Raw genomic sequence first — 14,435 nt, forward strand, 5'->3', positions numbered from 1 at the left:
GATGATGAATATGATTATGGAGATGATGATGGTGATAAATTTTACCACCATCATCACTATCACCATCATAATCATCACCATCTAAACCATCACAATCATCATTGTCATAATCACCATCAACATCGCTGGCATCATCACCATTACCAACATTATCACCATCATTATAAGTACCATCGTCATTATTGTCATAATCATCATTGCCATAAACATCACTACCACCTTCAACACCGTCACCACCATCACTTCTCTCATCATCTTTGTCATGCTTCTTTTAAGATATTTTATAATGAAAGAGTATGACCCCAGACAAGACAATATGAGTTCAATACATATCAAATTTTGAATTATTTTCAAATAATCATGACACAGTACAGGTAATCAATGAGAGAACAAATCTAATTATATTTCAACTTCAAATTTATTGAACACCTGTGAAACGTCCATAAAGAGATGGTATGGTGGCATAACGTGACATCAAAATTACTACATCCACATTTAAATGGAAGATGTAAGGATATTTCTATAGACCAATTTCAGTAAAAGGGGCTTGTATTTGCACAAGCTCTGCAGTTTTCTTGCATGCCCTTGTCCTCGTGGCCATATGCGGCGTGGGAGGGGGGCACTTCCCCCAAGAATTGAAAACGACTTTCATTTTCAACAAAAGTATGCATGAAATCCTTTTTTCAGTTTACAAAAGGCAAAGGCACCCCAACCCCAAAAATTTAAGCTTATGGCCATGCTTGTCCCTCCCATCCTACTGGCAATATTTTCATATCCACAGCTAAGAGTGAAAACAAATGAGCTTTTGGGTTCAAACAGGATCCAATAAAATGACCCCCCAAGTATTTGTATTGATGAAAAATTTGCCAAATGACTTCTTAGACCCTCCTTTCTATTACATGTAGCCATAATGAGAGTCTGCATGGTTGGGTAACTCTAATTCACTCCCTAATTTGTTTATGAATAGGCTAAACATACCTGCCATAGCAGGCAATCCCTCACTGTGTTTCGATGGCTATTGTGTGTGTTTACTGCACAAGGCAATGCAGTAATTGCTAAGCAGACTGCAGCAGGCAAGCACAGGGTGCTGCAGGAACTTAATTGGAGCAGCTCGTTGGCTGGTGACTTGCCTTGAATAATGAGGAGTGGCACACAAGCTAGTAGGGGTTGGTACAAAGGTTCCAGTTCAAGATCCAGTCAGTAAGTGGATATTTTAATTTTCCCACATTCTAAGAAAGCTTCCATATGAATAGTGACAAACTAAGATGTTATTGAGTTGTTAGAAATACAATGTAGCAATATTTTGCCGGCCTTGGCTTAGGCCTCGGCTGGAGTCACAAGTACAAAGTCTATGGGAGAATGCTTTCACTAGCGGAAGTTCCGGCCTTGACTACATCCCTGTTGATAATCACAGCGAATCGATGTGTTTGTAAATCCCTTGAAATTACATTTTGATAGTGGGATAAGAAAGGTGTTTCTTCATTGGTGAAATGTGATTAAAGCAGCCTGTGAATGTAAAGGTTACTGAAAATCAGTAAATGTGCGATTACAAAATAAGCCTTGACCCTGCATGCCCTGCATTTAATCATAATTTTGTACCATAAGATGCATCAGACTTGAAAGTCAGAGATCAATAGCCTGTTGCGATGTAGAGTGAATGTGTAGCAATAGACCTTGTGCATGTGATGTCATAATATCTTAGCGCCCTCCCTCAGAGGATATAGGGATATGTGTAGAGTTGTCAGAGATGTGCCAGCTGCAGATCACTAATTGATGCATTTGCATGCAAGGCAGTAGCTTCAGCCTCTAACATGGCGGATGATGTCAATGCAGACATGTAAGGATAATATGTGTAGGGCACTAGGGCTCATTTCACAATTTGGTCTAAATGCAATTGCCTCTTACTTATCGCTCGACTGAATTCCATAGTCTATGCCCATTTAATCTTTTACCGCTTGGTCCAACAACCCATCTCCAGGTGATTAGGTGAACTGAACTTAGCCCACAGTCTCTCTAAATTCCAGGGGTGGTATTCTGAGATCCATTTTATCTCAGATAAAATAAAATATTTTAATAAAATAAAATATTTTATCTCCCTTAAAATCAGTGAGATAAAATACCCTTAAAATCTCTCTGAATTGGTATTCTGAGAACAATCAACATCCAATTAGAAACGCGCTTTTATAGCTCTCTCATATCACTCAACCAATGGAAATCCATTCCGCTAGGTGTGGCGAAGGAGTGAGATTGCGTCAATTTATTGACTTCAAATACGCTTGCGCGTCTTTACAGAGATTTCTTTTTAACAAAAATGGCAATACTTTTTTTTTTTTTCGAAGTCTTTATCACACCTTTTCAAGCATCATTTCAAAGACAATATTAGTCAAGAAAAGTCTAATGAAATACTTCCTGATTGTACAGGAATAACGTTAAGGTGTTCTCAATGAATATATAATTTTTCTTAATTTTCATGCCAACATTTGGATTCCCCTAGAAATATTGACGAAATCAACGTCGCGGAGATAAAATAGCCCCGACCCTCTTTTATTAAAGTCTTTTTTACTTTTCTTTAAAGTAACTTGGGCGCAAGCACATCACCCGCGTTGCAATGGCCAGATAAGCGATTGGTATGTCTACGCAGCCACTGCTCTGTTGCGTATCATCATAGATACGCAAGATTTTATCTGAGAGATCAAATGTCATCTCAGAATACCAATTTCATTCTAAGAGATAAAATAAAATATTTTAAAGATAAAATGACCTCAGAATACCGCCCCTGAAAACTAAGGATGAAAAAATGCATTTAGACTACTATCCATTTTGTATTTCCTCTTGCACTATTAAGTAAATACATTTACTACTTAGTATTAAACAAGTGGAACGCCTCTGGCTGTCTCGCCTGCATTACGCGATTCAATATAGCAGCAGTGCTGACTTTGTAAATAGCTATAGAATAATTATTTACAAAAGAAAACACTCGTACAGGTCTATGATAATAAAATACATGTACTATGTCCATTGATCCAACATGACCTTTGACTATGATCATGTGACCTAAGACGTGTGCAAAACTATAATTTAAACTTGATTACCCTTATATCTATGTTTCATGAACTACATGTGTAGATCCATAAACTGTCTAAGTTCTGATGCCAATTAAACAAATACCCCCAACATGGCCAAAATTCATTGACCTTAAATGACCTTTGATCTTGGTCATGTGACCTGAAACACACACAGGATATTCAGGGATACATGGTTTCTGTTATGTCCAAGTTTCATGAACTAGATCTATAAAATTTTAAAGTTATGATGAAAATTCCACAAATACCCCCAACACGGCCAAAATTCATTGACCTTCAATGACCTTTGATCTTGGTGATGTGAAACATGAACAGGATATTCAGGGATACATGGTTATTCTTATGTCCAAGTTTCATGAACTAGATCCATAAAATTTCAAAGTTATGATGACAATTCCACAAATACCCCCAACATGGTCAAAGTTTGTTGACCCTAAGTGACCTTTGACCTAGGTCATGTGACCTAAAACTCAGGCAGGATCTTCAGTGATACACTATCACCCTTATGTCCAAGTTTCATTAACTAAGTCCATATACTTTCTAAGTTATGATTTCAAAAACTTTACCTTGGTTTAGATTTCAATGTTGATGACACCGCCGCCATCGAAAAAGCGGCGCCTATAGTCTTGCTCTGCTAAGCAGGTGAGACAAAAAAAAAGGGAGTAAATAGTACAGGAACACACAGATGATGCACCCTGGAACATTATTTCATATTCCCCAAGACATTTCTTTCTCTCTTGGAAAACCATTAAAAGTATGAATTGTAAAAATGTGTAAAAATTGGTAATCACTTTACTCATAGAGACTTCAAATTGGCCACACATATGATGTTGATGTTATAGTGATGTAAGACAAAGGCTACTCTTCCATGTACTCCATTGACATTTTTTTCTTCAAAAGTTAAACTACAAATTATATTATTCTTTCATGAGGACATAAAACAATATACTACCTGGGTTATATTCAGATAACTGCCCCTAGGGGAATGGGTACTTAGGAGAAAACCACAAATCCCTTATAATTAAGTACATGGCCTATGAGAAAGTTGTCCTTGCCCCTTGTCATAATTTACTAACCCAGTTGCCAATTAAAAATATATAGTCTTAGGGATCTCAATTTAAAGCAGCCATAATTTTCTTAACTCTTGTCCGATTTCTTTCAAATTTTCAACAGTCTGTTTTCTTTATTTTTCTCCTTTCCAACACGACATTTATGACCAAGGCTGGGTTCCCCTTTAAGAGATAAATTTGACTCCACTGTACATTATAACATAGCCCAGGCTATTTTGAGATTGCATAGCAAACATGAGCACACGTTATCCAGAACACAATCTACAAAGTTTTACATTGCTTATTCCAGACTTATTCATTTTTAATGAAAGGAGAGTGCACTCCGACAAATAGTTGATGGCAATAGAAAGAGAAAATCAAAGAAGCGTAACACTGAAAATGTCATCGAATTCAGATATAAGATAAGCAAGTTAATATGACATCTTACACTTTCGCTTTATTTCATAAAAGCACTTAATGGTCTGTAGGCAATGAGGAAACCAATGACTAACTAATCAGAAATTGGCTGTAAATCTTTTTGAACCATGCTTTAAAACGACTAGATTTTAGTCAAGAAATAATTTTATATTAATCAGTACAAGTAAAATAATTATACATTTATGAATTTTGGATAGATACAGAACTTGCAATGGATATGTACCTGAATTAGCATTATAGAGCAGTTTTGAGGCTGACGTACGCTTAAAAAATGAACGTTCCAATCGATGTTTCTCAAATACATACTGTATGCATTCTTATTTGTTCTTTTTTAAAAATACCAAACAAGAAAGCAAACCATCTCTTAGCCAATGCTTTATCTCAATGCTTTATATCATGGAAACACTTCAGACAGTAAACACTTTCAAAGTAATCTGCACATCTCCAAAGCTTATTTGATAACACTGCTCCTCCCGGTGGTATGATGATAGATTGCCATGGCAACAAACCTCAACTCCTCGGAGATTCATCTTCCTTTGCACCTGTGTGTAGGCAGCTTTAATTTTGGATAGAATCATCTGAACCATCTCAGTCTCCAAACTTTATAGATGACAGTCCTGTTGGTGTTCAAAATGATGATTAGGAATGTCATTTTAAATAAATGTAAGTACATAAGAATTAAATGAAATAATTACATTAAAAAAATGCATGAAATAGCCCTTCTGTACATTTGAATATTGTAAGCTCTGCAACTTTGCATCATTCTTTGCCCACACGATGTATACACATTCCCCACTCCCAGGGCACTACTTTGACTCACTGATATTGCTATGATTTCTCCATGCCCAGCATAATTGCATACACATCCCCCACTCCCAGGGCAATACTGTGACTTGTCGATATTGCTACGTTTTTTCCATGCCCAGCATAATTGTAAACACATCCCTCACTCCCTGGGCACTACTTTGACTCACCTATATTGCTGTGATCGTTCCATGCCCAGCATATGCAATAGTGACTGAGTAGTTGATCAAGGAGTTCTGTCTCATCAAGGAATTCTAATCTTTCTATGCGATAGACATCGTTGCGGGGTAGACTAGCATAAACAGTCTGCATGTCAACTGCATCAGAACCTTGCCACCCGGCTGTGGTGAAGCGACTTTTCTGAGACAGACCAAGTAATGCACGTGCTTAAGATTCATAGAAACAAGATCGGTAATTATAGGAAGTGTATACATATATGAGTTTTTGGGGTGGTGACTCTACAAAGGCTGCCATACCAAATGGCCCAAGATTAAACCTAGGAGTAGGAGCGGTTAAAGCACATGTTTATTAACTCTAACTTTGTCGTGGAGGGGGGATTCTGACAGCGCCCCCTTTACCTTATGTAAAGCGTTGTGGCCTAGTGGATTAGTCTCCCGACTTTGAAACAGAGGGTAGTGGGTTCGAATCCCAGCCATGGCGTAATTTCCTTCGGCAAGAAATTTATCCACATTGTGCTGCACTCGACCTAGGTGAGGTGAATGGGTAACTGGTAGGAAGAAATTCCTTGAATGCTCGAGTGCCCGATCAAGCTAGCCGTGCTTAAGCCGGGGTAATGATAATAGCAGGGCCCGCTGGTAGAACAGTTTTTAGAACTGATGTGGCTACCCTGGTTAAATATGCCGTTATTATTATTATTATTTACCCTCTCCATACTTGATGTGATACATCAAAACTATATTTTTTTTATGTGTACTGACATCTTTATAAGTTCTGATTCCTTCAAGGATGCACCCCTATTAGCATTCATGTCATATGATTCAGCACCCCCATAATTAAAACAATTTGAACAAGTTAAAAGCAATAAAATGGCATGGAGTTAACTGTGTATTTAGATATTTACATGGTGTGATTCTTTTAAAAGTACTTCCCTGTCACATTCAGCACCCCACAGTTAAAACCCCATGGTTAAAAAAAGCAATTACAGGGCATGTAGTTACCCATGCATCAAGATCATTAAAGGTGCAATTGTTTACAGTCTGCATTCCCTATCAATATTCATGTCACATTCAGCACTCCATAGTTAAAATCAGCAATGACGGGACATGGAGTTAACCATGTACATGTATTGAGATATTTACAAATTGCAATTATTTATTTATTATTATTATTTAATCATTATTTATATTCTTGTCACATTCAGCACCCCATACATGTAGCCTAGTTGAAACCCCCATAGTTAAAACCAACAACGACTGGGCATAGAGTTACCTGTGTATCAAGATCTTTACAAGGTGCAACCCCTTCTAGAGTACACCCCCTTGTCTTGAGGTTTTCAGCCATCACTATACCAAACTTATCCGCCATGTTCACCTGCTCATAGTTAGCAAAATAAGCCTGAGGAAACTTGCTGTTGATCCATCTGAGGAGCGAGTTGGATTTCTCATGGTGGAGGTATACCAGGACGCACTCGGTCATAAAGAATGTGGGCTTGCTGTAAAACAATAGAGCAATCACATTACTGGTACCCATTTAATAAAGATTCCCAACTATTGTAACTTTGCCATTATGGCAACTACCATGGTAACAGAGTTCTGCAGCCATGGTAACAGGGCTCTGCAGCCAATCACAATCAAGGATTCCATGGAAGTTACAATAATGGCAAGTTAACAGCAAGTGTGAATTTGGTTAGCTTAACTCAGTAGTACAGAAATGTATTGTGATTAATACAGTATTTTCCAATCACAAATCAACTACATGTACTTCAAATTAATGACCTTGGGCAGCTTTCAACTATTTGGAGAATTGAATAGATGTAACCAGGATAAGAATTTGATTTTACTGCAGTCATTAGACAAATTATGCTAATGTCATCTTGGTTTACTCCACTATTCACATATTGGAACATTAACATTTATTGTTAAATTTTGGACTCCTGCCATTTACAAGCTTTTAAAAAAAAGCTTTTTACAGGTGTTCCATTTTCCATTTATTTCTATCACTTACAACATTAATTTACTATGATTATGTATTTGATCTATTTTTTGTATATACATGTGTATTTCAACTGTACATATTTTGTTGTTTTTTAATGGAAAAGAATAAATGAATTGAATTGAATGAATATAATTAACTAATTTTACCCCCCCCCCCCCCCAATTAAAAATGATAAATATTATTTCTGCTGACACGGATAATGACGGTTATCAAGTTAACTTCATATTCTTCTTAATATTTTTTTTTACTTTTGTTTGTTTTATTTTTATTTCTGCGTTCCCAATACATTATCAAAATATTAATACATTGTTTGCAATATACAAAATAATCCATAATGTATACAATATAAATATAATACATAATTAGAAAAAGAAATGGTGTGGGCGTATACTTCACATTTTAATAATAATAAAAAGGAACATTACCAAATGAACGCAGGATACCGCCATCGTGAGCGGTTAAGCTTGTAATTGATGGCGGCCTCATGATGTACCAGTGAAAGGCAAATTTCCCATAAGGGATAATACAGTTTCAAATCAAATCCAATTCTCTCTCCCAAAAAAGACAAATCAAGCTGAAACTATAACCCTTGTCTGTTTATAACTGTGGTTTGATAACATCAGTTTCCTACATGAAAATTGAAAACAAAATCAAGTCAGGATTTCATTTTCCATAGGTCTGAACAGGAATTGTAAATAAAAAAATCTGACTTACCTGAAATCAATACCGGCTTCTTTGCTGAGTTTATTCTCTAGCTCCTCGACATTTCTTAAATCTCCCCACAAAATGTGATACTTGGGTGAATGGAGTTGAGCTTCCTCTATAATGCAATCACAAGAAATATGGAAAAGGAATACAAAATTAAAAATTTAGACAATTTTGAAAGCGATCACATTGATGAAAAAGATACAATTCACACATAAATGGTTGCTACAACTGGTTATCTACATGTATGTACACAACAGATCTCTTTTTTCCATTATGGGGACATTCAAGTCTGATATTGCAACTTTGCTGTGAAGTTAACTGCATTGACTAGAACTAAGACATTGTTACTGGACTGTAGTCTAGACAGTATGAATGCTTGTTAGGCAACCAGACGACATACAAGTACGGCTTAAGCTCCTCTCCTGTCATTTAACAAGATGCAAGATTTGAAAAAATTGGGCAATTGGCAACTAACAATTGCAAACATTCTCTTTAAAATAAGGTAATCTTTATGGCAAAATGGAGATCTTCATTAGGACCAGTAATAAGAACCATCATACACCAGTAAACAGTATGAAAATTACATGTACATGCAAAAGTAGAAGATGAGAAAACCATGTTAATATTAAAGATCATCCTCACCGATTACAACGCTCTTGCCTTCGCAGGTTTCTTGAACATTCTGTATCAGTTTTTGGCGTGTTCTCACATTCTGACATTTCCTACTTGTCACTGGTCTAAAGTCCACCTCTACATAGAGATCAGGAAGCAAGTCTTCATCCTATACAGGGAAAATGCAAACAATACCATGCCATTGTGTGGAAAATACATAGAAAATTTAAATGAAATGTATCTTGAAAGATCTTGGTGGCTCTGTTTTGTGATTTACAGGGACTTTGGAAGGAAGGATGTTGAACAAAACACAATGGAAAAAGACAATCATAATCATTGTTTAAATTCATGCTTGAATTAAAATCTTATCCACTGTCTGAACCTATATTTAGCAAACCCGTCCTGATTGTACTAGCCTTTCTTAAAACATTTACCATGCAAGGCTTTTCATCAATGTGACTAATTACATACAATGTAAAAAGTCTGAAAACAAGGTTTTTACATGCAAATATATTATCGATGTAAAACAAAACAAAATATAGCTTCCCTTTTTCAAAATACCATAAATTCTTCACACAACGTTTTTCAGCAATATAATTTGGCAGGAGCATTTCTGCGCTCTCTGATATTAGATATGCCACAACTTATTGATTTAAATTTTCTTTTTTATAGGTGTGACATAATGCCTTCAGATAATCCAACTGTAAAAAAACAAAAAATAATTGCTTTCTGCCAAAGTGTAAAGAAAATGTGTGAAGCCTCATACTTGTAGTGTCTGGGTTTGTTTTGTAGGGTTTGATTTTCTATGACACTTCCGATAATATCAGTAGAATGTGCATGCAGGAAACCCCTTTGCATAAAATTACAATTTCTTTATGAATGTTAATAAAAGATATTGTCTGAATTTGAGAAAGAGCAAAACATATAGTTATGGAAAATGTCCAATAATTTATGGAATTGCAGTAATGCTTTTGAATTTGATTTTTTTAAAGATTATTACCACACTTAATTTTACCACACTTAATTATTACCACACCTATTTTGTATATTGCAAACAATGTAAATATTTTTGATAATGTATTATGAACGCAGAAATAAAAATAAAACCAACAAACAAACTTAGAATTTACGTTTAAAACATTGACTTGCCTTGAGTCTCCAGAAGAGTGAATCAAAGCCAGCACCCAGGTTGATGACCTGACAGGACTTCTTAGTAAGCTGAAGGAACTGAACCAGGAGGGTTTGCATGCCTTGAGTCCTTGCATAGTATCCTATCAAACCACAAATAAAAAACAAAGATCTCTCATTTGATTCATAGATAAATCACTGACCAATGAAAAGAGTGTGCAAAACCATCTGGTTAAAACTGAAGTGAAGAGTCCCACCTGTCCCACAACATCCCCAACACCCCCCCCCCACTAATATTAATTGAAAAGAGGCACTAAGTTTTTTTTGGGGGGACTACATGTAGCCCTTCTGAAAATTAAGCAAACTTAGCCCAATTCTCTCTAACAATTAATGCAATCTTGAGCATTCACATTGCATATATTCATGTTTAATTCTGAAAGTATCATAGTCACTTCCGGTGAGGGTGATAGAAAGGCAACTTTTACCCGTCAGGGTGAGTTGAATTACGAGTTTTAGCATGATACATCCAGCTCCCCATGGAGGTCACAGTTGAGCATCACCTGAAATTATGAGGTGATTACTTGCTTCATATTCAAGATTTATTAAAAACATCTGATTGCAGCTTAAAAGCTGAACTGATGGATGTTTTACAAAAAAAAAAAAATCAAAATTAACAAATAAACAATATAACAAAAGAATCAAGAATTGACAATAACAATTACGATATAAATTCAAAATAATACAGTATACTCAAGGTAATAGTGGTTATGTGAGATAATATATGAAAAGCTAATAGAAGATGCATTTTACTAAAGATTTGAAAGACAGTCTGAGAAGGTTGAGAGGAACATCGATATGAAATTATTAAGATGCCATATCTGATTCCACATCTGAAACTACATGTATATATTTCAGGAAGAAACCCATATTTCTCTACAAGAATAAATTTCAGTTTAAAAAATCAAGGTTTTCAAAATGTTGCAAATCTTAAACATGATCTATGCTACATACAATGAAAGACAAATTTTACACACCTCTATTTATCTCTGGTGCTCTTCTCTGACCACTCTTGACAAGAAGCTGGATGTATGGATCTTTCCAGTATCCTTGCTGCACAGCAAACCTGAAAATAGTGTGAAGTTCAATTCAATTCAATTCAATTAAAAAATTGTCTTTATTGATAATCAAACATGTTGACAATCACACATGAAAAAAAAGCAGGAGCTGGAAGGGTAAAGAATTCTAAAAATAATACCGTACTTGATTCAAGCCTAAAGTGGCTAAACCAATATTGTCTAGATCTTGACGAAGTACAAACATTGACATTTAATTAATAGAAATTTGAATTTGAAGTGAAACCCATGTACATTCAATTGATGACTAAAGTCTAAAATGAGCATGGGTCTAAAATGAGAATTGATGTGTCAGATATGTATGTATTTGTTTTTTTCACTCTGTAAAGGAGGAATCAGTGTACTAAATTACTAAATTAAGGAGTTTTTACAGGTATATCTTATATCAATACCGTTCACAATGGTTTCCATCGGAGACCAATACTAGGCTGTTAAACTACATTTCCACTTTCCAAGTCTACCTTTAAACAAACTGAAACAGGATTAACAAAGTGTAAACTGTTACTGAGATCTGAAAGGTACAGTATTTGAAGGATCACTCTACTAAACTTAATCTTAAAGGGATGCTCCGGGCTGAAGATATTTATATCTGAATAAATAGAGTAAAATTCACAGAGCAAGGTGCTGAAAACTTGATCAAAATTGGATTAACAAATATCGAAGTTCTGGAATTCCGGTGAAACAGTTCTAGACTTCTAGGCATGTCGTCATGAATATTCATTAGGTGAGCTCATGATGTCACATCCCCACTTTCCTTTTTTTATAAAATGTTATTACATGCAATCATAATTATTACATTTTTTCATAAATACAATGTGTCTCCATTATGATGAAATAAGTTGCAGCAAGAAATAACCAATGCACTTAATATCAGTTATCAATCCAATTGTTTTAGTTCTTGGTGGAAAAATCTTGCATGAATAATCCTAATTTCATATAATAAAATACAAAAGAACAAGTGATGATATGACATCATCAACCCACCTAATAAATATTCATGAAGGCTAGATCTAATGTTAGAGCTGTTTCACTGGAATAATGCAAATCTTTAGTCCAATTCAATATAACTTTATTTGTTATCCTATTTGAATCAAATTTTCAGCATTTTGCTCTGTGAAATTTACTTAATTTATTTAAATATAGACTAAACAATTAAATATCTTCAGCCCCAAGCATCCCCTTAACTTAAGTTAGGTAAAGGTAGATTTATATAGTAATACATATGTAGGTTACTTTAGACGAAATATTTTACATGGTATCAAAATAAATTCAGACAGATCAAACCCCAAATCAATCAAGTGAAATCATGGAAATGATCACTCTCTTCTTGTACTTCTCCTCTTTCTCCTTTATTACCTTACCTCGTGAAGCCATCCCCCCCCCCCCCGCTAATTCTTTTCCTCTCTCTGACTTAGTCTTAACTTAGGCCTAACGTTAACTTTATTTGGGACCTTGTTTGGCATGTTTGGGTTTCCCGGCCTTCGCCTGCGCCTGGCTTAATTCTTCATTCTTGAAAGTTGAATCTTGTTCGTCCTCCTCTTCATCTCAGATCAGATTGCCTTCTTCAGCTACAAAACTATGTTAATATTCAACTTAGCCTTATATCTAACGTTAGCTTTGGGCCGAACATTAGAAATAGAATTAGAAGAACCTTGGCTGCTCATGTTTCCAAAACGCAAAATTAGTGGTCTATTTTCCAACACAATAATGGATGCATGGGGCTGGAACCTGGCTGATCGCGATCATATTGATAGCATTCGTAAAAAAATCGTAACATTCCTGGATTCCACTTGCGTTCATACCTTTTACACATTGCAGCATCATCGTTTGTAGATTGAACAGCCTCATCTGACATCTTCGAACACGAGATAGGTCAAATTATTATATCCAGCGAATGATTTCTCTCTTTTTTTTCGTTTTTTTTGCCACTGCTGTACCGGTACTGCAGCGTAACACTCCAAAATCCTAGCTCGGCCAATACGCGTAGCTTACTCGTGGTCAATCAATCGACCACGTAAAATCACAATAATTGTCAGCAAAATGACTCGACCTAACGGTTACACAGTTTCCCAGGACCAAAATCCAGTTGAAACCAATTAGAGCAAAACCAATTGAAACCAGTTGGCCAACTGGTTTCAATAGGGAAATTGGAACAACTGGAACCAATTGAAACCAGTTGCCAACTGGTTCCAGTTAAAACCAATTGGGCAACTGGAACCAGTTGGCAATTGGTTTCAATTGGTTCCAGTTGAAACCAATTAAGCAACCAGTTGGCAACTGGTTTCAATTGGTTCCAGTTGTTCCAATTTCGCTATTAAAACCAGTTGAATCCAATTGGAGGTAACTGGTTTCAATTGGTTCCAGTTGAAACCAATTGGTTTCCAACTGGATCCAATTGGAACTTCCAGTTGGAATGACTAAATTAGTTACAAATTAATTAGATTTTGCACTAACTATTGCTCATGCCAACAAAGAAGCAGTGCTATATGTCTATAATACCATTGTAAAGTGCATTGATAAAATAGACTTTCATAATGTATATATATTTACATGAAAGATCTTCAAATATATGTATTTGTATTTGATGTAATTTGGTAACAGTTAGTGGTGTACTAATTATCTTATAATCTGTTTTAATTATAATCTATAACATTTATGAACATTGTTTTCACTGCTAAGCATTCTAAACACTTATCTGAAACAAGTATGGTACTTGAAATAGAAAAGAATTAAATAGATACATTTTAAATGATGATGAATCACATAAAACATAAATCTGTGCACACTGGCAGATAATATGCAAATTAACTGGTTTCAATTGGAACCAGTTGGGTAACTGGAAAATTTCCAATTGGAAACCAATTGGAAGTCATTTCCAGTTACCCAACTGGATCCAGTTGGGATTTCCAGTTACCCAACTGGTTCCAGTTAGGATTTCCAGTTACCCAACTGGTTCCAGTTAGGATTTCCAGTTACCCAACTGGTTCCAGTTAGAAATCATTTCCAGTTGGAAGTCATTTCCAGTTACCCAACTGGTTCCAGTTAGGATTTCCAGTTAGGATTTCCAGTTACTCAACTGGTTCCAGTTAGAAATCATTTCCAGTTGGCCGAAGTCATTTCCAGTTACCCAACTGGCTCCAGTTAGGATTTCCAGTTACCCAACTGGTTCCAGTTAGGATTTCCAGTTACCCAACTGGTTACAGTTAGAAATCATTTCCAGTTGGAAGTCATTTCCAGTTACCCAACTGGTTCCAGTTAGGATTTCCAGTTACCCAACTGGTTCCAGTTAGAAATCATTTCCAGTT

General features: G+C 35.7%; 1 protein-coding gene across 1 annotated transcript; it reads right to left on the minus strand.

Moving 5' to 3' along the window:
- Positions 1-399: 399 nt before the first annotated feature.
- Positions 400-13,127, minus strand: LOC129269870 (leucine carboxyl methyltransferase 1-like). The gene is made up of 8 exons (XM_054907328.2): positions 12,933-13,127; positions 11,032-11,120; positions 10,019-10,140; positions 8,900-9,038; positions 8,264-8,369; positions 6,824-7,046; positions 5,545-5,734; positions 400-5,187 (listed from the first exon to the last, which is right to left on the minus strand). The coding sequence occupies exons 1-8, from the start codon at positions 12,983-12,985 to the stop codon at positions 5,159-5,161; spliced, it is 951 nt and encodes a 316-aa protein (XP_054763303.2). The 5' UTR covers positions 12,986-13,127; the 3' UTR covers positions 400-5,158.
- Between the last annotated feature and the right edge of the window lie 1,308 nt (positions 13,128-14,435).

This window comes from Lytechinus pictus, chromosome 10, assembly GCF_037042905.1.
Source record: "Lytechinus pictus isolate F3 Inbred chromosome 10, Lp3.0, whole genome shotgun sequence".
Lineage (NCBI taxonomy): Eukaryota > Metazoa > Echinodermata > Echinoidea > Temnopleuroida > Toxopneustidae > Lytechinus > Lytechinus pictus.